At 41.3% G+C, this 26,368-nt stretch overlaps 1 protein-coding gene across 11 annotated transcripts in view; it reads left to right on the forward strand.

Annotated features, from left to right (window-relative positions):
- ATG10 (autophagy related 10) overlaps window positions 1–26,368 on the forward strand; it is a 144,578-nt gene that overhangs the window by 89,361 nt on the left and 28,849 nt on the right. For all 11 annotated transcript variants that reach the window (XR_005225996.2, XM_043546812.1, XM_043546814.1 and 8 more), the window contains exons 4-5: window positions 5,910–6,036; window positions 21,344–21,441. Coding sequence is in view for 10 of the 11 variants with exons in the window: in XM_043546812.1 (XP_043402747.1) it covers window positions 5,910–6,036; window positions 21,344–21,441 (225 nt within the window). In the remaining variant the exon portion in view is untranslated. The remainder of the gene's footprint in view (window positions 1–5,909; window positions 6,037–21,343; window positions 21,442–26,368) is intronic.

The following is a 26,368-nucleotide window of genomic DNA, read 5'->3' on the forward strand; positions in this document are numbered from 1 at the left end:
TTATTTATGTTGCGTCGTAGCGGTCATAATACCATAGTACATAAAGTACTGTTAACAGCTCAAAGGGTGCAGGACAGCAGTATATATAGCGAGGAAAGGAACAAATTAAAAATTAAAAAAACAACCTATAAATAAGCTATCACATGGCTTATGTGAAAATAACTGGATTTTATTTTTATGTATTAGTTATACCTTCTATTATTTATGGCTCTGTTAGCGATTATGCAAAAAGCTATGGCCATTTGTTTAAAAACCCCTCAGACTTACCTTCTGTTGGGAGAAAGGAATTTTCTCTTAGTCTTTGTGAGTTTTATTCAGTCACAAAAAGGGTCTCAAATGCTCCAAAGATCATCTTAAAGAGACCCAGTTCATTTTATTCTAGAACATGACTTTAGCAAAAGCTCAACTCACCAGCTAAAGAGACACTCTCAGTGGTTTTAGGCGCCAAAATTTACTTTACCATGTTAAATTCTATGCATCATCCTTACAGAGACTATAAAGTACAGGATTACATGTTGGTACTGTATCTTTTTATGTAACAAGTCCTGCCACTGCTGTTTACCAAAATTAAAAGGGATTAGAAATAGCTCTAAGAAGGATTCAAGTGTCCGTGCATCTATACAGACTACAACAGTGATTCCACTTGTCACAATATATACAGCATGCAAAGAGATCTGAATGATCAAAAATCATATTTTGAATAACCGAAGCTTCGTATACTAGACCAAATTCCAGCTTGTTACATGAGAGAGGAGGGAGAATTTTTGTCTTCCAAAGCTTCCTTAAGCTTTGCACTCTTTTGAATTCCCTGTTTCAGACACAGCCCAAACTATCATTTAAAAGCAAAAAACAGGTTAATACAAAATGAAAATGGTGAACCTCCAGCTCCCTAAAACATGAATGGAAATGGTCAACCTCCAACTCCCTAAAACACCAGGCTTTTCGGGAGAAGACTGCTTGCACAACGTGCTCTTCCCTATTCTTAACCCTCTCCAGAGGTGTACCGACTCTTCTGGGGATGCCACTGATGGATGAAATAGCTCTTGTCTCTTGAGAAGTAGGATCTTTAGAGAGGCATATTGTAATCTAATTTCCCTCCAGTAACACCAGGAGTCCTCAAGGGAGATTTTTTATAGTCCATCTCCTCCCTCTTGAGGAACAGGGTCATCAGAGCTTCTGACTCCTTCACTGTTCTATTCCCTAATCCAGTTCATCTCCAGAAAATTAAGGTTTTTCTGCAGAGGTTGCTCAAACCCTGAACTCCCTGTAATCCCGAGAAGCAGAATTTTTAGCAACAGACTGCTCATATTTTAACCCACCACTTCCAAGATAGCAGGACGTTCATGAGGCCTGTTCTGCTGAATTCACATTGAGGAAGGTAGCTCTTTGGTAAAGATGTTACTTATTTCTCCATTTGCTTGTGGGTGAAAGAGAGGGTGACTTTTTTTTATTCTAGTTTAAAAATAATTCCAAATTAGAAATCAATATAATGTTAATGACTAAAATGTTGTTAGTTGTTTTTCCATATACACACACACAAGAGTGTACATGCATGTACCGAACTGTTTTGGTGGAAGAATAATATTTAAAAACTTGTATCAGCACTGGAACTATCATTGGCACAGTACAGCACAGACAACAAAAGAAAGTGACTCAGCAAGTACTTCACTATATGTCAAATTATCCAGTCCTGTTTCAGAGCAAGATCGTCTAATGGCCAAAATAGTACGTAAACCCATAATATAAAAACCTACTCAACATTAATATCTTCACAAAGAATCATTTTAAGTTTTTCTTCAAGAAGAGATTGAGTCATATAGTTTGGGTCTGGGTTCAGATTTGAATCCAAAGGTCCTCAAAATTTGAGGGGATTTGGGCTGATCCCTAGTTGCTGTTTTTAATTTCTGACACTACCCTCCATTCTCTTCTTCACTTTTCCCATTTATGCTCTTCACCAAAGCACTGTCCCAGAAGATATATCCAGTTTAAAGAATTATCAGTTTACTAGGCAAAAGAAATATCAACCTTTCTTAGACTAAAGATCTTTTACATAGTATTGACTCCCAATATCATATCTGATCAGTGGGATTCCTATGAGGGAAGGAGGGAAAATTTGTGTCCTTAGTCTATTGTATGTGAACTGGGTAAAGCATACAGATCTGTATCTGATTGGTGAAGTCAAAAACAGTAATCAGTGTTGTCCCTTCTGGCATATGGTTTTTAATATCTCATTGCCTAAGATTTTAAAAGCTGGGTCCACAGAGAGAGTTCCCTTTAATGTTCAGTCTCAGTGCTTTAGGTATCTGTTTTTTGGTAAACTAAGATCAAGCTTTCTGCAATTGACCATTATAATTCAGTTGTTTTTTGAGCTGGTGTGATTGTCTAAATACCTTAATTTAATGTTTAAAATTGTGTTATCATTATTTCCAACTACAGTGGTATGTGGCTATCCAGAATCTGGGACCTCTAGTCACAGTCTTGTACACTTGTTTATCAGCAACACCTGATTGTCTAAAATACTATTTGGATGAAATCAACTTACATAGGCTTTCCAAAAAGTCATAGTATGTTCTCTATGGTTACCCTTATAGTTTGTCAGTTCTTGCATCTCCCTCTTGGATTGAGTCATGGCAGAGGAAGCATTAAGGTGAGTTAAGGATCTAAGAAAAAATACAAAATAGCGTTAACTGTCTTATATGTTGTAACAACTTGAGGGTTAAAGAATGTTGTTTCTTCATTGTTCCCTTTCAGTCTTTGGCATTATGCTTGGGCAAAGAACTAAATATTCACAGTTAGTTGGTACTAGTGCACCCACAAAGCCCATATTTGTGCATCTATACCTACCCTTTGGGGCATACAGTTGGTTTGCAAATTCAGGGTTTTGAAGGCTCAACAAGTGCAAGTGCATGTGCAACAAGTGCATGTGCATTCTTGGAAAATTTGTTCCAGTATATCTAATTAGCTTATTTAATAGGGTTAAAAAGTTAATGGCCTAAATTTCAGAGTGATAAACTTTCGCAATTGGTTGTAAAGTCAATAAGAACTATGGGTGCTCAGCACCTTTTGAAAATTATGTCTTATGTTCATACATTGGTAAAAGAAGATACATTCCCAGGAGCTCCCAATTACCAGCTTACTTTTTGTATCGGAATGTTTCTGCTTATAAACAAGTAGAAGAGGTGGAGCCCAATCTATAGTTGAAGTTGAATTTAGCACCATATAGTAAGAGGAGGGGAAGAAAATTGTCTCAACTTCAGAAGTGTTATTAACCAACACAACCTCTTGCAAAATAGCTCTTATTAAAAATGTAACTTAGAATTTATAGCATACAGTGAATTATCCTTTGGAAAAGAAGAACATAAGAACAGCCATACTGGATCAGACCAAAGATCCTCCTAGCCCAGTATCCTGTTTTCTGACAGGTTTCAGAGTGGTAGCCATGTTAGTCTGTATCAGCAAAAACAATAAGGAGTTCTTGTGGCACCTTAGAGACTAACAAATTTATTTGGGCATAAGCTTTCGTGGGCTAGAACCCACTTCATCAGATGCATGGAGTGGAAAATACAGGAGCCGGTATAAATACATGAAAAGATGTGAATTGCCTTACCAAGTGTGAGGTTAGTCTAACGAGACAATTCAATTGACAGCAGGGAGGAAAAATGACCAAGGGAGGAAAAATAACTTTTGAAGTGGTAATGAGAGTGGCCCATTTCAGACAGTTGACAAGAGTAACAGTAGGGGGAAATTAGTACTGGGGAAATTAGATTTAGGTTTTATAATGACCCAACCACTCCCAGTCTTTATTCAGGCCTAATCTGATGGTGTCCAGTTTGCAAATTAATTCCAGTTCTGCAGTTTCACATTGGAGTCTGTTTTTGAAGCTTTTTGTTGAAGAATTGCCACTTTTATTTATTGAGTGACCAGGGAGATTGAAGTGTTCTCCTACTGGTTTTTGAATGTTATGATTCCTGATGTCAGATTTGTGTCCATTTATTCTTTTGCATAGAGACTGTCCGGTTTGGCCAATGTACATGGCCGAGGGGCATTGCTGGCACATGATGGCATATATCACATTGGTAGATGTGCAGGTGAACGAGCCCCTGATGGTGTGGCTGATGTGGTTAGGTCTTATGATGGTGTCCCTTGAATAGGTATGTGGACAGAGTTGGCACTGGGGTTTGTTGCAGGGTTTGGTTCCTGGGTTGGTGTTTTTGTTGTGTGTTGTGTAGTTGCTGGTGAGTATTTGCTTCAGGTTGGGGGGCTGTCTGTAAGCGAGGACTGGCCTGTCCCCCAAGGTCTGTGAGAGTGAGGGATCATCCTTCAGGGTAGGTTGTAGATCCTTGATGGTGTGCTGGAGAGGTTTTAGTTGGGGGCTGTAGGTGACGGCTAGTGGCGTTCTGTTACTTTCTTTGTTGGGCCTGTCTTGTCGTAGGTGACTTCTGGGTACCCTTCTGGCTCTGTCAATCTGTTTTTTCACTTCAGCAGGTGGGTATTGTCATTGTAAGAACGCTTGATAGAGATCCTGTAGGTGTTTGTCTCTGTCTGAGGGATCGGAGCAAATGCAGTTGTATCTTAGAGCTTGGCTGTAGACAATGGATCGTTACCACTTCAAAAGTTATTTTTCCTCCCTTGGTATCCTGCTGTCAATTGAATTGTCTTGTTAAACTAACCTCACACTTGGTAAGGCAATTCACATCTTTTCATGTATTTATACCTGCTCCTGTATTTTCCACTCCATGTATCTGATGAAGTGGGTTCTAGCCCACGAAAGCTTATGCCCAAATAAATTTGTTAGTCTCTACGGTGCCACAAGGACTCCTCATTGTTTTTGTTTTCCGACAGTTGCCAATGCCAGGTGCCCCAGAGGGAACGAACAAAACAGGTAATCATCAAGCGTTCCATCCCCGTCACCCATTCCCAGCTTCTGGCAAACAAACAGAGGCTAGGGCAGGGATCTCAAATTCAAATCACCACAAGAGCCACATGAGGACTAGTACATTAGCCCGAGGGCCGCATCACTTGAACCTTTTCATACAACGATGCAAAAGTACAGTCAAAAATGAAAAAAATGAAGAGTAATATTGTGCTATTAAAAGTCAATGTATTAACTTTTTAAAAATTGTCATGTGAAGAGGGGTTTAATAAAATATAAACACCTGTAACTATTCCTTGTGGTCAGAGGGGAGCTTGGCTCCTATGGCAAGCCGCAGGAAATAACTCGGCCCGCAGGCCGCATGTTTGAGACCCCTGGACTAGGGATATCATCCCTGCCCATCCTCGCTAATAGCCATTGATGGACTTACCCTCCATGAATTTATCTATGAATTTTTGAACCCTGTTATAGTCTTGGCTTTCACAACATCCTCTGGCAAAAAGTTCCATAGGTTGACTGTGTGTTATGTGAAGAAATACTTCCTTTTGTTTGTTTTAAACCTCCAGATTCTTTAGGGATCTATTATAACCTCACCTTCAGTTGGTAGGATGATCTTCAACAGCAACAGGTAACGAAGGGAGTAGCTCCTGTAGCCAACATATTGCTAAAAGTATTGTGATAAAGATTTTCCACAGTTGCTTTTTTGTCTGATTCTCTGTCTCACAAAAGCAATCTGGATTAATTAAGGCCACAATCCTGCAAAGACTAACACATGGGTTTAACTATATACACATTCCTCATGGTGTGTGAAGTGAAGCATGTAGGTAAATCTGTGCAGAATTGGGGCTTTCGTGTTTTCCTTTCTGGTCTTACTATTTCCTCAGGACTCAACTGATGAGTGTTCAGTAAGGGACAATCCCTCTCATGTCTGCTCCTTATATTTATTAAATTAATTATTATAATGGTAATCCTTATTTTCTCCTCATGGGTAAGCCTCCAGTTTACTGAAGTACTGTGTTAATGTTTGTTGTTTTAGGAAGCCCTGGATGATTCTCAAGTAGCTGGAATCTGTGCAACATCAGAAGTGATTCGTTATGAGTATCATGTCGTGTATTCCAGCAGCTACCAAGTACCAGTGCTTTACTTTAGGGCATGCTTTTTAGGTAAGAGTTGTTATATATTAAACACATAGTAAAAGAAAAAAAATGCAGGGATGAAGTGGAATCTTTGAAACAGATTTTGTACTCTGTCAGTATAATAATCATGTTTAACATAAAAAATATGATTTGGGGTGTTCACTAGTAAATTTTCTGATATTCCAGACACTGTCAGCCCTAGGACCTTGGAGTAGATGATATCATCTCAGCCTGGAGGAGTCTGATCTTTAGACTCCTGGCATCATGCCCATGGTTGACGAAACCTGCTGGCCATTTTTCTTTTTTGATTTCTTTAAATGAATACAAAGAACTTAAAGCTACAGCATCAAATTCAGCCATGGAATAAGTAGGCTCTACTGCAGTGACTTCAGCTGAGTTGCGCCTGCTTATTTCAGAGGTGAATTTGATCCACAATGATTAGGTCAAAATTTACATTTAAAACAGTCAGTACGTTGTCTTTCTTTCTAATTTAAACAGTTTTTAAAAGATATCAAATCTTTTAAACAGAAAACCAACATAAAATCAGTTTGCACTGGAAGAAACAGTTTTAAAACATTGCGTAAAATGACTGAAATCAATGAAATAGTTTATTTTCTCCCTTATCTATACATCTTGTCACCCATTGCCCAGTGACTACTGCCACTGTGATTTCAGTCTCTCTCCTGTCAGGAAAGTGGAACACACTGTCTCCCTTCAAAGCCACTGTTAGTCATGCTTATTTAATCAACAAGCTTAGAGTGATCATACTGCAGCACTGTCTGTGCTCCTCTCCTCTTCCCAAAGACAATGCACTTGCGGCTGAGGAGTTGGAATCTTGAGGTCATTTCTAAACTTGGTCTCCTGCATGGCAGCATGAGCAGATTTTGTGTTTTGGATGATCTCCTAATTTTATCCTGATGAAGACACCTGAATGTTGCCTGTGATATTTTTCTTTTTAGTTAAATAGTCGCTTAAGCTGCTTTGACTCTATTTGATAGATTTAATCACTCATGGCCTTATATTGTTTAATTGCTTCTAATTTTGCAATGTTAGCATTTTAACAAGCACTTTAGATTTAAAATTGAAAACAAATTCTCAGACTCACTGGTGAAAAGATTTTAGTCTGAGGTGCAATTTCTAAGAACTGATAATTTGGGGTAAATGTTCAAATTGGGGAATTGGGGATACAGCTCAGTCTCCATAACCACCAACAGATCACAAATTCTCACACGCTTCATGTTGCAAATTTATTCCTAGGACTGTTACAAGCATTTACAAATGTGCAATAATCTGTCATTAAACTTGTTTTGCAGGCAGAAGGATAAAGAAACTCTTGCTAGTCAGTAACTTTTGCTGTCTCGAAATAACATAGTAAGAGGCTGATTAATTTATTTGTGGTGCTGAAAAATGTCATCTTGTTGGTTTTAGTTGAATTAACAGTATACCTTCTCTGTGCAAGAGAATGGTGATGCTGCAGGTAGAGGAAACAGTATTTCTATAGTACTGTACTTTCATATAATTAGTATTCACTATAAGCAGTTAATCACCAGAGAAGAGCTCCCAGAGACAAAACAAGTTGTTTAGCTTGTCAGCATCAGGGAATCGGAGGTGTTGAAACATGACTCCTTATAGCTGGAAGTGGATGTTACAGAAGCTGGTGGATGAGCTAATGCACAATCTTAGTATTATGAACCAACAGCTCCCCTTGCAGTACAGAACTGTAATTGTTCCTACAAGTATAATTAGGTTTTTAACACACTTCTTGGGAATCTTTCACAGTGGAAACTTATAGTTTTTTTTGAGAATTTCTGGAGTCATCTGGAGTCTCTTTAGATCCTTATTAACATTTTTCTTTTGGTGTCTGGCTTGAAGAGAGGAGGATACAAATACTGGCATCCAACTCTTTTTTTCCAGAAGCGTATTCAATTAGTACTACATCTCTTATTTTCATTCTGTATGGCATAGTTTTTTGGATATTGGAAATCCTTCCTTTGATACAGATTATCTACTTACTGCCTGGTTAGTGCTATCCAAAACCCCCAATGTGACGTTTTTCAGAATATACAGATCACTATTTATGACAGACATCTGCGCAAGCTTTCTGCTTTGCCTTGCCTGGTCCCCACCTGAAAACAAGCCCAGACAATGTACTGAGATTTTTACCTTTTCATTATGATGCTACTATTCTTCCCTTGATAACCCTTTGCCCCTTTTTCTTCTGACAGCCACTATTGTTCAGCTCTTCTGTTTGCTGAGTGGGTGGGAGAACACCCCACACTCAGACCTACATCAGCGTCACTCTGTAAATTATTATTGCATATAGATTGGGTGGTGGGAGCAGTTCTTTCCCACTCTCTCTCTCCCCTATGTGGTCCAAAGTTCTCCATACCCAGGGCTACAGGGACCCTAAATCTGGAAACAGGATCATGTTATTAGGCCAGTTCACTTTTTTTTAAATTTAATTTTTAACTTGCAAAAATTTAAATGTAATTTTTTTCTTAACAAACCTAAAATCTTGGTGTTTGAAATATTTTGGAACTTCCCTTGTGTTAGAATCATTGTTAGAAAATTATTTTCTCTCCTCTGGGGTTCCCCGGGAGACTTCATTTCTCCCCTTTTTGGTATAGTACATCCCAAATATCCTGCATTGCTAGGATTCTCTGGAATAGGTGGGCTGTGCATGGTTTCCATTGAAGCCTGCCTGTATCTCCCTTTACATTAATGAGGGTGGGTTGCAAGAGATAAATGTGAGCTGTAACGCTTCTAGGGGCTTTGATCATCATGCTCCCACAGCAAAAGGCTAAACTAAAATCCCAAACTCGGATTCCACACTGCAATGTGTAAAGCGGCCATTAGACCTGTAGGCCAGCCTAGGAAATAATAATTCCTCTGTTCAACCAGACTAAATAGCTTTGTATATTTTACAATATTCATGAGCACTTCCTTACATTGTCTGTTATAAAAATGACTGGTGCCAACACACCCAAGTCTGCACCCTTCCAGGCACACTATTTAAAAAAACTGTTCTAGAACAATTAAATCCTTCATTTCTCCTGTTGTATAAGAGTCCAGCTTGAATGGAGTTACTCAGTCAGTCTTTGGCTGCACACTTAAGGGAAAAAAGGCTCCCCAAGAGATTGCTCCTGGTACTTTTCCACTAAGATCCTCAGTTGTTCTTGGATGGCAACTTTGAGAGCCCCATGGTCAGTGGCAACATCTTTGTCAGGCTTTAATTCGCATGTACAAGAAGAGCGAATGAGCTGCAGACATTAATGGCTGATTCTCCCTTCAATGTATTCCACAGGGTCATAGTTGTTCTGAATCCTCTTCCAAACTTTATACCTACCTGAAACTGACTGTCTCTTGGAATTCTTCCTGAAACCTCCTCCTTACCCAGGGAAAATTAAATACATTACCCTACATGTCAGAAGGACTTTGAACTTGAATTTTCATAGAATGAAAACATTTAGGGAAGATATGTATACTTTTTGTAGACTTTGAGGGTCAATGTACAGGAAAGACCTCTATGCCTTAGTGAGGGCAAAGACTTCATCTGCGAATAATGACTAAATATGATGCCTGATGCCCTTGTTCTAACAGATATGTTAGAAGTATCGTATAGCACAAGGAGAAAATTCTTAGGTATCACATGTCCCTCTGAAACAGTCCTTCACTGACTCCTGTTGTTCCTCAGGCAAAAGGTCCAGCAGTGAAAGCGTCCATTCCCAAGTATGAAACTGGTATAGAACCATTTCAGCTTCTTAGCAGGAGACATCCCTGGAGTCCCAGAGGAATATACTTTCCTCCCCCCAAATTCAACCTTCTTCATGCCTTTTTCCAAAGTCCTTCATCTTTTCCCAGCAGCTGAGACTACCAAAGATCCAAGAATAGGATAGCTGAAGAAATACAGGAATCCTTGTTGAAGTATTGTAGCCTATTAGATTTCATTGAGACAGCTGGTGTAAGCAATCAGCCTTCTTCGATGCTGGCATGAACCAGAAGTCCTGGGCTAGGTCTAGTAACCCTGCATTAATCAGAAAAGTAACTTTCCTTTTCCTTTAGCCTTCAAGATGCCAAAGAGGTGATGTATTTTTATGGACTGTAATGGTCTCTGTCTCCAAGGAATCTTCTATACATTTCAACAGCTCCTGAAGCTGTTCATAATCTTGTGGTAATACAGATGTAGTGTGTGGACATGGTTATCACTCCTGATCTTCAGGAAAAGAATGATGCAAGTCACCCACCACCTCTTCCTCCTCACAACCAGAGGAGGAGTCAAAAATGCTGGCTAGAGGTGAAAAAGGAGAATTGATGGGGTTGTGACAGATATGGCTGTGTTCTGCCACATTCTTGGGAGACCTTATTGAATTAAGTTTAAGTATCTTTTGGGTCCATTGTATTAAATGAATAGCTTATGTATTATTGTGGGCTGGGACTGTATGTAATCTCTCCTGGCGGAAGATGTGATGTGAGGCATGGTAGTTCAAAGGCCTATATTGAAAATGTGCCAGACAAGAATGGACATTTTGGACAATAAGTGTGAAGTGGATTTCCTGGGGAACACCAGGGAGAGGTTAATGCAAATTCCTCACCTCTGGTTATGCAAAAATCCAGCCTTCCGAAACTATGCCCTGAGGAGAGTGTTTTTGTCTGCTGATTACCTGATCCTGGAGATTGGAAATCAAAGGCCCAAGCCATATAGAGAAATGGCTGAACTGCCCACCCTGGGTTCTGGTTCTGAATCTAAGGCAGTTATGAACTTCTAATCAGGAGGAGAACCCAGTTGTAGGTTTTGAAAGACTGACCCCTACCAGAACCCTGGGTTGGAGTCAAGGTGACCTCTGATAAGCTTTTTAGAATTCATGTAGGTTCTTTTATTGTTTTTAATATGTTTTCTTGGTAATGCTTTCACCTTTAGAATAAATGTGCTTACTTATAAAGAGCTGCATGGTAACTTATAATTGCTGGCATTTATGTTGTTCATAGCCTTTGAAGAGAAAGCAAAGCGCAAATGCTGGCCTCTTCAAGCAGCCTGGCTTGCTGAGAATATCCCATTATAAGGCAGGGAGCTGCGCAGCCTTTAAAACTTCGGTCAGGAGGGAGATTTACATAAGTCTCCACCCAAGAGAGGGGACAGCTGGCAGCCAGAAGCCTTTAAGTAGGTGCCCTGAAGGGATCATGAAGGGGGATTACAGGTGCATCTATCCTGAAACTATGACAGTAATGTAGTGGAGATTGCACTCTAACTCTCTTAGGAACTTCTGGTTTGTAAGGCCACTATCATAAGGCAAGCTTAGAATTGTAGAACTAGAAGGGACATCGAGAGGTCTTCGAGTCCAGTCCCCAGCACACAAGGCAGGATTAAGTATTATCTAGATCATCCCTGAAAGGTGTTTGTCTAACCTGCTCTTAAAAATTTCCAGTGATGGAGATTCCACAACCTCCCTAGGCAATTTATTCCAGTGCTTACCACCCTGACAGGAAGTTTTTCCTAATGTCCAACCTGGTGCTGACTGTGGGCCTGAGGTGTAAATACTTGGGGCACTGAACACCAGTCAGGTAGTGAGCCTTCCTGAGACAACACACATCAGTTCTGAGAACAGGGCCTTGTTCTCTGGTTCTTTAAGAGACAACTTAGCCATGATGCTCCTGGTGCCAAGCGTGGGGTCAAACTAAGCCAAACGAGAAAACAAAACTTTAACTAGAAGTCTAATAAATTAAAACCCTCAATTAACTAAACTACAAGAAAAAAACATATGATAGAAACTTGGGAGAACCCCAGTACAGCTCTCTGGGAATGGAGCCAAGATTTTTATATCTGCAGCAACCTTTCTAACTGTAGAAAGTAAGAAACTAAAGCAGTTGGAACTGCACAGCCCTTACATAATCTTGGCTCCAAACATTCGGTGCCAAGGAAGAGTGCTCTCTACTGCTTTCTGGATGTTCCTGAATCTTGCTGGCATCGGGGTGCATAACCTACTTTGGAATATGGAAAAACATTTCTCAGAGAAATTTGATCATGCCCATTTCACAGAGAGGTAAAACGTGAAGGTCTGAGGCTCTGATTAATAAGGCCTTCATCCTAAGAAAAGCTTGGTGCCAATTGCTGCTGCTTGTGTCTATCTAGATTCGTATACCTGGTCTGGTGAATTGACTTGTCCAAGGCCATATACTGTCATAAGTTAGTGGCAGTGACAGGAGTAGTATTCAGGAGTTCCTGACTGCCACCTCTTTGCTCATTCCTCTTCTAGACTGCTAAAAAAAAATCAAACATTTCCTGGTTGGGCATTTCCCTAGACAACTTTCCCATTTTCCTTTGGGTAGGTGTCAGAGTCTACATTCAGTCTCCATTGTTGCGCATGTATTGATTCGTGCTTCTTTAGCAGTAACTCTCATGTGCTCCAGGTTCTGAACCAAAATCTTGGAGTTTTTTAAAACTCTAAATTCATGATATATCATGTGCTGGCTTTTTGACTTTAATGGCACCTATGTTTTGTCAAGGCACAGTAAATCTTGTATGACGCACAGGAGAAGTAATGATGTATGAAACACTTTTCATTTCACTATGTGACATTGTATGCAGATTATTTAATGAACTAATTCACAAATAATTTATATATAAACTACAAATTTCTACTTGTGGTCAATGCACCCTGCTCAAACCAAAGGTGGGGATAGGACATGGAGCTGCACAAAACTTGGCAGCAGCGGCAGGGCTGGATAGGTGGGTGCATGCTGGAGGACCCTAAGGCCAACTCTGGGCCCTTCACCTTCTCTCCCTTCCACTTCCCTGTGTTTGCTGCTATGGCTGCCATCACCTCCTCTTTATGGCTACACCTTCCCTGCTCCGATCCAGCAGTAGGAAGAGGGACACAAGAGACAAAGGTGCCACACTGTCCCTTGTGGTTAGCAGTAACAATTACAGACTACTTCCGCTGCCCAGTTGGCTGAGTGAGAGCTAGCTAGGCAGCAGGAATGTGTGATAAGGCTGCTAAATGTATGAACGTCGGCAGCCATAGGGCCTGGGGGACTTGGAGTGTCCACAGAATATAGATGTGTGTTTTGTACAAAATTGTGTGCGTTTGCTTTAGGTAAAAGGCATGTAAAGCTAGTATAGCAAAAAACAAGCAAATAAAAATAACTCGAAACAGTTGACCAAGTGCACTCAAACTAGTGAACTTCCCAACACAAAACACTCCTCTAGCCAAATGTATTGCTAGGAGTTGATTTCTGCTATTTACCACCCTCACCACCGTCACTGAAAAAATAAGCCTTGGTCTACACTAGGAGTTGAGGTCGAATTTAGCAGCATTAAATCGATTTAACCCTGCACCCGTCCACACGACGAAGCCCTTTTTTCGACTTAAAGGGCTCTTAAAATCGATTTCCTTACTCCACCCCGACAAGGGGATTAGCACTGAAATCGGCCTTGCTGGGTCGAATTTGGGGTACTGTGGACGCAATTAGATGGTATTAGCCTCCGGGAGCTATCCCAGAGTGCTCCCTTGTGACCGCTCTGGACAGCACTCTCAACTCAGATGCACTGGCCAGGTATACAGGAAAAGGCCCACGAACTTTTGAATTTCAATTTCCTATTTGGCCAGCATGGCAAGCTGCAGGTGAGTGGGAGCTCATCAGCAGAGGTGACCATGCAGAGCTCATCAGCAGAGATGACCATGATGGAGTCCCAGAATCGCAAAAGAGCTCCGGCATGGACCGAACAGGAGGTGCGGGATCTGATCGCTGTATGGGGAGAGAAATCCGTGCTATCAGAACTACGTTCCAGTTTTCGAAATGCCAAAACATTTGTCAAAATCTCCCAGGGCATGACGGACAGAGGCCATAACAGGGACCCGAAGCAGTGCCGCGTGAAACTTAAGGAGCTGAGGCAAGCCTACCAGAAAACTAGAGAGGCAAACGGCCGCTCCAGGTCAGAGCCCCAAACATGCCGCTTCTATGATGAGCTGCATGCCATTTTATGGGGTTCAGCCATCACTACCCCAACCGTGTTGTTTGGCTCCTTCAATGGAGATGGAGGCAACACAGAAGCAGGTTTTGGGGATGAGGAAGATGATGATGATGATGATGAAGTTGTAGATAGCTCACAGCAAGCAAGCGGAGAAACTGGTTTTCCTGACAGCCAGGAACTGTTTCTCACCCTGGACCTGGAGCCACTACTCCCTGAACCCACCCAAGGCTGCCTCCCGGACCCGCCAGGCGGAGAAGGGATCTCTGGTGAGTGTACCTTTTAAAATACTATACATGGTTTAAAAGCAAGCATGTTTAATGATTAATTTGCCCTGGCATTCGTGGCTCTCCTGGATGTACTCCCAAAGCCTTTGCAAAAGGTTTCTGGGGAGGGCAGCCTTATTCCATCCACCATGGTAGGACACTTTACCACTCCAGGCCAGTAGCACGTATTCGGGAATCATTGTAGAACAAAGCATTGCAGTGTGTGTTTGCTGGCATTCAAACAACATCCGTTCTTTATCTCTCTGTGTTATCCTCAGGAGAGTGATATCATTCATGGTCATCTGGTTGAAATAGGGTGCTTTTCTTAAGGAGACATTCAGAGGTGCCCGTTCCTGCTGGGCTGTTTTCCTGTAGCTGAACAGAAATGTTCCCCGCTGTTAGCCACGGGGAGAGGGAAGGGATGAGGGGCTAGCCACGCGGTGTGGGGAGGCAAAATGCGATCTTGGAACGAAAGCATATGTGCTATGTATGTAATGTTAACAGCAAGGTTTACCGTGAAAGAGTGTAGCCATTGTTCTATAAAATGTGTCTTTTTAAATACCACTGTCCCTTTTTTTTTCTCCACCAGCTGCATGTGTTTCAAGGCTCACAGGATCTTCTCCTTCCCAGAGGCTAGCAAAGATTAGAAGGCGAAAAATACGCACTCGCGATTAAATGTTCTCTGAGCTCATGCTGTCCTCACACACTGACAGAGCACAGACGAATGCGTCGAGGCAGACAATGTCAGAGTGCAGGAAAGCACCAAATGACCGGGAGGAGAGGTGGTGGAATGAAGAGAGGGCTGAAGCTGAAAGGTGGTGGCAGCGTGATGAGAGGAGGCAGGATTCAATACTGAGGCTGCTGGAGGATCAAGCTAATATGCTCCAGCATATGGTTGAGCTGCAGGAAAGGCAGCTGGAGCACAGACCGCTGCTACAGCCCCTGTGTAACCAAGCGTCCTCCTCCCCAAGTTCCATAGCCTCCTCACCCAGACGCCCAAGAACGCGGTGGGGGGCCTCCAGCCACCCAGCCACTCCATCCCAGAGGATTGCCCAAGCAACAGAAGGCTGGCATTCAATAAGTTTTAAAGTTTTAAACTTTTAAAGTGCTGTGTGGCCTTGTCCTTCCCTCCTCCACCACCCCTCCTGGGCTACCTTGGTAGTTATCCTCCTATTTATGTGATGAATTAATAAAGAATGCATGAATGTGAAGCAACAATGACTTAATTGCCTCTGCAAGCGGTGATCGAAGGGAGGAGGGGAGGGTGGTTAGCTTACAGGGAAGTAGAGTGAACCAAGGGGCAGGGGGTTTCGTCAAGGAGAAACAAACAGAACTTTCACACCGTAGCCTGGCCAGTCATGAAACTGGTTTTCAAAGCTTCTCTGATGTACACCGCGCCCTCCTGTGCTCTTCTGACTGCCCTGGTGTCTGGCTGCGCGTAACCAGCAGCCAGGCGATTTGCCTCAACCTCCCACCCCGTCATAAACGTCTCCCCCTTACTCTCACAGATATTGTGGAGCGCACAGCAAGCAGTAATAACAGTGGGAATATTGGTTTCGCTGAGGTCTAAACAAGTCAGTCAACTGTGCCAGCGTGCTTTTAAACGTACAAATGCACATTCTACCACCATTCTGCACTTGCTCAGCCTGTAGTTGACCAGCTCCTGACTACTGTCCAGGCTGCCTGTGTACGGCTTCATGAGCCATGGCATTAAGGGGTAGGCTGGGTCCCCTAGGATAACTATAGGCATTTCAACATCCCCAACAGTTATTTTCTGGCCTGGGAATAAAGTCCCTTCCTGCAGCTTTTGAAACAGACCAGAGTTCCTGAAGATGTGAGCGTCATGTACCTTTCCCGGCCATCCCACGTTAATGTTGGTGAAACGTCCCTTGTGATCCACCAGTGCTTGCAGCACTATTGAAAAGTACCCCTTGCGGTTTATGTACTTGCCGGCTTGGTGGTTCGGTGCCAAGACAGGGATATGGGTTCCATCTATGGCCCCACCACAGTTAGGGAATCCCATTGCAGCAAAGCCATCCACTATGACCTGCACATTTCCCAGGGTCACTACCCTTGATATCAGCAGATCTTTGATTGCGTTGGCTACTTGCATCACAGCAGCCCCCACAGTAGATTTGCCCACTCCAAATTGATTCCTGACTGACCGGTAGCTGTCTGGCGTTGCAAGCTTCCACAGGGCTATTGCCACTCGCTTCTAAGTTGTGAGAGCTGCTCTCATCTTGGTATTCTTGCGCCTCAGGGCAGGGGAAAGCAAGTGTCAAAGTTCCATGAAAGTGCCCTTATGCATGCAAAAGTTTTGCAGCCACTGGGAATCGTCCCAGACCCGCAACACTATGCGGTCCCACCAGTCTGTGCTTGTTTCCCAAGCCCAGAATCGGCGTTCCATCGCATGAACCTGCCTCATTAGCACCATGATGCCCACATTTCCAGGTCCTGTGCTTTGAGAGAAGTCTGTGTCCATGTCCTCATCACTCTCGTCACCGCGCTGACGTCGCCTACTTGCCCGGTTTCGCTTTGCCAGGTTCTGGTGCTGCATATACTGCTGGAAAATGCGTGATATTTAATGTGCTCCTAATTGCCAAAGTGATCTGAGCGGGCTCCATGCTTGCCGTGGTATGGCGTCTGCACAGAAAAAAGGCACGGAACGATTGTCTGCCATTGCTCTGACAGAGGGAGGGGCGACTGACGACATGGCTCACAGGGTTGGCTTACAGGGAATTAAAATCAACAAAGGGGGTGGCTTTGCAAGAAACAGAATGGCCCCCTCAATGATAGAACTCCAAACCTCAAGGATAGAACTCAAAACTGGGTTTAGCAGGCCATTGATTTCACGGAGGGAGGGAGGAGAAAATTAATAGAAAACAAATCTGGTCTATTTCTTGTTTTAATCCACTTCATCTCTCTTTATACATCTTGCTGGCAGCAGACTGTGCAGTACGACTGCTAGCCATCGTCATCTCCTGGGTGCTCGGCAGAAGACGGTGCAGTATGACTGCTGGCCATCGTCTTCTGCTGGCTGCAGATTAAAAGACTGAATTGCCATGAAACAAAACTTAAAAGGGAAATGACTTGGCTGAATCACTCCCATGTTTGCTCCGGCGCCCCGACCTCATCGAGATCGTTTAAAAGAGCACCCTGGACTACGTCGATGATGGCTACTAGTCATATTGCAGTGTCTGCTGCCAAAAGGCAATAAACTGTTGTTGTGTAGCAATGCAGTACCACGTCTGCCAGCACCCAGGAGACATACGGTGACGGTTAGCTGAGCGGGCTCCATGCTTGCCGTGGTGTGGCGTCTGCACAGGTAACTCAAGAAAAAAGGCGCAAAACGATTGTCTGCCCTTGCTTTCACGGAGGGAGGGAGGGAAGGGGGGCCTAACGATATGTACCCAGAACCACCCGCGACAATGTTTTAGCCCCATCAGGCACTGGGATTTCTACCCAGAATTCAAATGGGCGGCGGAGACTGCGGGAACTGTGGGATAGCTACCCACAGTGCAATGCTCTGGAAGTCGATGGTTGCCTCGGTACTGTGGACACACTCCCCCGACTACATGCACTTAGAGCATTTGTGTGGGGACACACACAATCAACTGTATAAAAACGCTTTCTACAAAACTGACTTCTATAAATTCGACCTAATTTCGTAGTGTAGATATACCCTGATACTACAAACACCTTCCTCTGTCCCAGATTACTTTCTACCAGAACAATTCTCCGGTCAGTCATGCTGCATCCTCCCATAGTTTAGATATTTATGAGAGAAGATTGCCAGACTTTCAGGCACTAATTCTTCCCACTGACACAGCTAGTCCTCATATCCATTAAATGCTTGATAACCTGTTCCTTCTGGCTGCCAGATCAAACAAGGGGAATCACCTGGCTGATTTAGGGCACCATTGAGAAGATGCCCTATCATTCAGCAGATCTAGACTGGTAAATTAAGGTAGGAGCTTATGGGGAAAACAATGGCTAGCTGCAGCTGTGCCATCTTTATCAATTCCCAGACGAACTATATTAAAATGGAGTTAACGTTAAGAGTAATTTAGGGTAAAATACGTTACGGGGATGGTGTAATTGTTACAAAACAATGCAGGAAATTCAGACAAGGTTAAATGTAAATCAAAATATGTTATGGTACAGAAATGCACAGTTTGGGCATTCAAATAGCCTTCACTCTGCCCGGTAGTGATACCATGAAACAACCATATATGTTTATGATTAAAGTATTTTAGTGTTTGTTGTCCCAGAATAAACTTGGTGCTATGGGTAGTTTTTGAAAACAAATATTTAGAATTAATGGTAATTTTTACCATTAGTCTTCATAACTGAAAGTTTCTCCTTTCACATGTCCACCATCTCTCTTATTATCAGTGGGACTGAGGCCACAGGCTTCCCTCAGTTAAGATGCCCTCTTTCAAAATAGCTACTGCCTCCGATTGTTCCCAGTGGTAATTCAGACAAAGTGGGGAAGACAATGGCCCCCTGCACTGTCAGCAGGCAGAGAGGAATATGGTAAGTGGAGGAAAATGGAGGAAGTGGCCATCTGTGCCCAAGGACAGCCTCTGGCTTCAGTCCCAGCAATAGGAGATGGCAGCTGTTTGAAAGAGAACAATTCTTGGCGGAATTATCTGAAGTAGAATGAAAAGGAGTACTTGTGGCGTCTTAGAGACATGCCCCTCTGCCATGTACATTGGCCAAACTGGACAGTCTCTACGTAAAAGAATAAATGGACACAAATCAGACGTCAAGAACTATAATATTCAAAAACCAGTCCGAGTACACTTCAATCTCTCTGGTCACTCAATTACAGACCTAAAAGTCGCAATATTACAACAAAAAAACTTCAAAAACAGACTCCAGTGAGAGACTGCTGAATTGGAATTAATTTGCAAACTGGACACCATTGAATTAGGCTTGAATAAAGACTGGGAGTGGATGTGTCATTACACAAAGTAAAACTATTTCCCCAGGTTTATTTTTCCCCCTACTGTTCCTCACACGTTCTTGTCAACTGCTGGAAATGGCCCACCTTGATTATCACTACAAAAGGTTTTTTTTCTCTCCTGCTGGTAAAGCTTACCTTACCTGATCACTCTCATTACAGTGTATATGATAACACCCATTGTTTCATGTTCTGTGTGTATATAAAATCCCCCTACTGTATTTTCCACTGTGTGCATCCAATGAAGTGAGCTGTAGCTCACGAAAGCTTAAGCTCAGATAAATGTATTAGTCTCTAAGGTGCCACAAGTACTCCTTTTCTTTTTGTGGATACAGACTAACACAGCTGCTACTCTGAAACCTGAAGTAGAATGTTATTCTTTAGTCTCTGCTGAAGGAAAAACTTTCAGTTATGTAGAATAATGGCAAAGTATGACCATTAATCCTAAAAAATATTTTTCAAATGTGGTCTATACACAAGACTTCAGTGAGTTAATTATATGGGAAGCTTGAAGAGTCTGTTTTTTCATTACTGAGTTCTTTCAGGCTAAACCATGACTGACATCAGCTGCTAAATTTTTAAAAGGACACATTTTAAAATTAATTTTAATTCAATTTAATTAATGGATTTGTAATTTATCAAAAATGTATTCTGTAACTCAAAGATTAAGTGCTATAATTTTGGGGAGGATATGCTGCATTTTTTGTATACATAAAGTGTTTGGCATCTTGCTTTAAGTGCAAAATTCAGCTAATTCTTAACTATGGATATTCGACTAGTGTTTCCATAATACTAAAGCAGAGTAAATCCATTTAGATTCAGAGTAATCTATTCAGTGATTTTGGGATCTCAAGGTGCTCAAGTATCACATTGAAGATTCACAGATACCAGGGTGGGACTATAATATAGAAACCTAGATGTGCATTAAAGTCCTACACTAGTGTGTCACAAATCTAGGATATCCTAGATTTTGCATTTGTACCTTCAATTTGGCTGAAAGATGTGGAAAATAAGTTGCCATGGAGCCTTGTAATAGCTGCATAGAGGATGCGATTTAAGAGCATACATTAATCCTTCCAAAGTTAGAACAAATTTAAGAAGCATATATTAACAAACTTCTCTTTAATGTCAACTGTTGACCAACCTCACTGTAGTCTAATGATCTGTCATCACAACACAGAGGGTATGTTGGTCTGACAAGTTACATGTTCTTGAGGATGGCAAAGTATACTTACTGGATAAGCTCCTCAAATGATTAATTTGCCGCATGTTTTGATGCTACTGGTGTATGGTGCGTATGTCAGAGTAGAATTTAGTACTGTTTTCTAAATGTGTGCAGAAAATAAGATAAAAGAGAGGCTGTAGGTAGCTGGTTTTTTACTTGTATCTAAACATGGCATTCAAATGTTAATTGGGTGAATAAATCTTGTTCATTTTACAGACACGAAAATGTCAGTGGATTAGCACTATTTATCACAGGATAATGGTCTTCTGACACCTGATAAATGCCAAGATGAAGCTATTTATTGGAAATAGATCAAAATATTCTATTGCTATTTGTCAAAAACAAATATTGAGATAAAATTGACATGCTTATTTTCAAAGTGGTTGACACTAATCTTATATCATAATTCTATTTTAACTCCACAAGTAACATACAGGATATAACAGTAAATACTGTATGAATACAATAGGGAAAAAAGTCTGCAGAACACTAAAAAGTATTAACCTTTTGTTTATGTAATTTTGTTTCTCATTCATGATTTATTTGTATTTGTGAAATATTTGATAATAAAAATATTTTGCTCTTATATATCATTGGTCCAAGGAGCTCAGCTTTACAAAACATAATTTAGCCTCACAGCTATCTTATAGTGTGTTAGCTAAATTATTCTCTCCATTTTACATGTAGGGAAACTGAGCAGCAGATAGTTTAAGGCATAATTTTAAGTGCACATACAGATCAGGATTTGAGCTGTGCTACTTGGGAATTACTGGCACAGAATTTGACCAGTTGTTTTTGCTGTTGTCATGTCTGTTTTGATCTTCAGATAATCAGTATTTTTCAGGTTTATATGAAGCATTCTATATATTTAATACAAGATCACTGTGAGAGTATTGTGTGTCTTTTTACAGATGGAAGACCTTTAACTCTGGATGAAATTTGGGAAGGGGTTCATGAATGCTACCGGGCTCGTCTACTGGAGGGGCCTTGGGACACCATTACACAACAGGTTAGATGCTACTGTTCTTTAACAGTATGGAATTCATTTACCAAGAGACTAGATAGCATTAGATTCACCGATTAAAATAGAAGAGGCTTTGTGTGTATTGTGCAGTGATTCACAGGTTGGCTACTAATTACGTTATCAAGAAGACTGAAGTATAACTTTCTATTCAAAATAAACTAATAATTTGTAAAATTGAAGGACAAAGTTAGTTTGTTAGTCAAATAATCTGTTATTGCTGACTAATGTGTTTAAAAGTCAGTACTTAATTGAAGTCAGTGTTTTAAAAGAAAAAGTAGCTCAATACTATATGTGTTACTTGTTTTACTGTCCTCTGTTAAAGGTCATCAAACCACCTATATTTTAAATGGCATTAAAGTCACTAGAATTAATATTGTTCCAATACAGTTATGGTCTTTTCTCAAGAATCCAATAATTGCCCTCTAGAAAATGGTCTAGATTGTGCATGACAAGGATGGGCCTTGTGGTAAGGCTCTAAGCAGGACTCAGGAGATCTGGGTTCAGTTTCTGGCTTTGCCACAGGCCTCCTATATAACCTTCAACATGTTATTTAGTGTCTGTATTATTGTAGAATCTCCATGTCTCAGTTCGCCACTATAGAATTAGGAGAATACTACTTGCTACCTCATCCCCACCTCCACCCCAGCCTTTTGTCTGTCTTGTCTATTTAAAGTATAAACTCTTGAGGACTCTCTCTTACTCTGTGTTTGTACAGTGCCTAGCTCAGTGAAGCCCTGATCTCAGCTGGGGCCTCTAGATGCTATCATAATACAAGTAACAAACAATAATGAATCACATTCATAAATGATGCACAGGCATGGGAATTTGAACTATGTTCATGTTTGCACAGTCCCAAACTATTCTCATTCTTTGTATCACAGCAGTGCTTGGGAGACCCCAACTGAGATTGTATGTATGCTGTTTGTTGTGCACTTCTAGGTATTGCCTGTGAGTTTGCAAAATACAGCTGTTAATAAGTACCTGTAGTCAATGCATTACTTAGTGGGACCTGTCCACTGCAGACTAAGGATGAGCAAATCAGAATTTAATAAAATCTGGTAGCAGATAAACTGGTCTTCTCCTGTGGATATCACAGTTCAAGCTGTAAATTCTCCTCATTTAAAGCTGGATAGTGACTAGTTCTGCATTGGGCGAGAACAGTGCAATTTGCCTTCCCTTACGCTTATTTGACAGAGCTAGGATCACCCTCAGTCCTTGCATTCCCAGTGCACAAGGACCTGAGACTCTAATGCCAGCAACAGTGCTAGGAACCCCTTAGGGCTAGGCGTGGAACAGGCCCTACATCCTCTGTACTTTCCAACAGAGCTGTCCTGGCATGTAGAACGAGTGCATGCTATAACCTGTATAAATGTGTAGCAGAAGCCTCTGCTGTGTGCACTCTATAAGCAATGTGCCTTCCTAGGTGCTGCACCTCTACACTTCCCCTACCCGTGGGCTGTTGCTTAAAGCCACAATCAAACTCTTTTGTGAAAAGAACAGTGTATGCTACACCTACGGCTATATAGGAGGAGTAAATTGTAATAGAAATGTTTCTGAGAATAAAGGAAGTTTCAGTGACAGAATATGTGTGTACTGTGTAAAATTAGAATAATGGAAGCCGTGACGGAGTAGGGAGTGGGGAGTATTGACCTGGGAATGTTGCGTGGGAGTTTTACTGGTACTGTCTGCATTGGTGCTGGATGGTGGTGGGATATCTGGTTGTGACTTCACCTGAGGGATGATATGTGAGCATGTAATCTGAGCCCAGGAGGGGGTCGGGGCCGGGGCCAGGTGACACCTTCTGCCCGGGAAACTGGACAAAGGCTGGAGGAGGAACCTGGGTGTGTGGCTGGGTGAGACTGCTGGAGGGGGTTGCAGTTTGGAGCTGGCTCGGGAAACGGAGGGAGGCCCAGCACCGGGGTCTGGGCTCCCTACCCCACAAAATGGATCTGACTGAGGGGTCCCATTTTCTATATCTACAAGTTCTGTTTTGGACTGTGTTCCTGTCTAATAAACTTTCTGTTTTACTGGCTGGCTGAGAGTCAGGGTGAATTGCAGGAAGTGGGAGGTGCAGGGCCCTGATTCCCCCACAGTCCGTGACAGAAGCCAAAAGCAAAGATGATTTTTACCTGTAAAGGAGCAATGAAATAGAACTGCCTGGAGATATAGAACACCAAATGTTGTGCATGAAACATGCACATACACACAGGCTTGTGGTAACAGGCTTTTTGGCTGGTAAAATATACTATGCATTGAAGCTAATGTCTTTGTGGCATCTTTCCAGGAATAATACACTACATCTTAGTCCAATGTCAAGAGCCAACTTAAATATCAGGGAAACCATTTTGCAAAACAGAGACAGTTATAGCAGCAAGATATTAATTGAATATAATACTAAGGTGATTTCCTATGAAATGGGGAAATTGCAGAATGAGTTTAACTCTCTTTTCAGGAATAATACAGACTATGGGCCTCAAGGTGATGGCTCAAGGGAATTCAGACATCAGTGTGATACCGGGATCACTGGCAATTAGGGGCTAAGCCCCACCAATAAGACTATTAATTATTTTGGATATATATTTTAATAGTTTTATACTTCCATTAATTTTCTGTGCAATATGTTCTCCCTAAGGCTGAGTTTGCCACTGGTTTAAGACTGGAATTCCATTGAATTCAGCATGGTTGCACCACTTCACAGAAGTAATGAACTTGGTTCAAAGTCTCCAGCTGCACCCTGGTTGTGAAATGGGGTACTGATCCTGCTGAGTCCCTCCTTTCTGTCTATGGCTATGAGTGAGAGCCTGCAGGAAGAGCAGATTTCTATGTGTGATGGTGTTAATTTTAGATTAATCCAGAGAGAAGCTGAGTGTTGAGGGCTCATTAACACATTATTCAACCTCCTTTGGTCTCATTGAAAAACAATGGGAGTCATGTGGGAGGGAAGGAACCAGTGCAGTTAGTGGTGTTGCCAACACTATCACATCTTTTTAGTGCAAGCTACCTCCGCTGTAACAAACATTTCCCCTTGTAAAACTGGGAGATAGGTATGCCAGACCAAATATAAAAAACTACCATACAAATAAGACTATTCACAAAGGAATTGCAGAAGGTAATAAACATACTAAGCAATTGCCTGCTAGTCTTAACACTAAAACAAGAGCTAGGACTACAAGAAAGTCTTTTCTGGATCTGAGAGTTGAACCGACATGTACCCTTCTCTGTCTCCTGTCTGCTTATCTGGGCTGACACACTTGGTCACATGAGATAGATTTAACTAATTAGGGACACAGGTCACTTGGTGGATGTCATATGCTATCTCACCAAATCAAACTCAAAACTCTCAATATGCCATGAACAGCAATCAGAGAAAGTTCATGGTACTCAGATAAATCAGAAAAAGTTCTATGAACCATTCACCATTCCAACATGAACAAAATTTGAGCAAATCACAGCTGGTTCACAATGCTATTTGAATTCAAACTAGGGCTAATTTTGATATTTTGGATTCAGTAGTTGATATACTACTAGTAGTAGAAAGCCATATCAAGCTTCATTTGTTTTACATATTTAGGATTCAGCTCCATTTTAAGAAACTGGGGCTTGTATTCTAGGAGTCTTAAAAATCGTGCTGCTATACTTTGCACATATGTGATGCAATGTCAGTGATTTACAAGCTGTGTGATTAAATGCAGGCATATATCTGAAACCAGCACCCGAGATATGAATCAGGCCTGTAAGAGTATAGCTGTAATTACTAGGATGTTGGAGCATATGGTTAAGGTAACCTTTAAACTAATTTCAGTTACTTTAGATTCATTATGGGAAGTCATGTTCACTTGCTGAGGAATTATCTTGAAATATTTTTATTGACTAGCCTGTTTTTTTATTGCATATTCATAAATAAATTAGCTCGATAAGTTGCATCGTGGTTTATAATGATAGTTGATAAACTGTGATGATTTAATTGCACTTCCTCTCGTAATAATCTTTAAATCTGCCATCTGAAGTTCCAGTGATTGGCTTTCTTCCGTACTAAATCTCCCTGGAATTTTCAGTCATCCCTTTTCTACATCACCCAATAAGTTGCTTTAACTGCTCCCGTTTTAAATAATACAAATCAATTATACAAACACACAGCTGTTTAACGAAACTTCTAAATGTTGCTACAGGTCTCTGTGGGTATTTCCTGATGGCTCATAATGACATCAATTTAGCACACCTGGTAAGATCTGTGTGAATTGGAAGTGACTTAATGTGGCAATGACAAGAAAATTAAGTAGTATTTATGGATTACTGATGCTTTTTCAGAATTGTTGCCAACTCTAATTTTGGCCTCTGTTAAAGTCAGTAATGGAGGTGCAGACATCACATGATTACGTCCTAAAAAGTTTAGTGTTAATTTGTTGAGTGTTTTCACGGGTATCTTATACCAGTGTTTCCCACCAGTTCTTATATTTCAGGAAATAGTCCCTTCTCATCTTTATTAGAATTAGTGGATTCTTGAAATCCATTCCTTCCTGGAAGCTCGGCGTCTCCAGACATAATTCCATTGTACTTATCTTGAGCTGTAAGCAAACAAAGCTTTCCTCAGCTCTATCTCAACTGAATTCTCTTTCTGAGTTTAAACCAGAACAGAATCCCAGACCTGCTTTCTGATGTGTAACCATTCTTGACAATGTTACAGCGTCATCCTTCGGAATCCCAAATCTGCAGATTTTCATTCCATCACAGAGGAATGTTCCTTTGTCCTACATTTTGTTTCTTCTAGCATTATTGTTGTTTAAAATGAATTGTTAAATCCGTTAGTTATATTCCCAGTTTGAGAGGTACCATGGGGATTAATACTAAATCAGTCTTACTTAACATCTTTATTGATAAAGTGGAAGAGAATAAACAGTATGTCTGTGACACT

This window comes from Chelonia mydas, chromosome 5 (genome assembly GCF_015237465.2).
Source record: "Chelonia mydas isolate rCheMyd1 chromosome 5, rCheMyd1.pri.v2, whole genome shotgun sequence".
Lineage (NCBI taxonomy): Eukaryota > Metazoa > Chordata > Testudines > Cheloniidae > Chelonia > Chelonia mydas.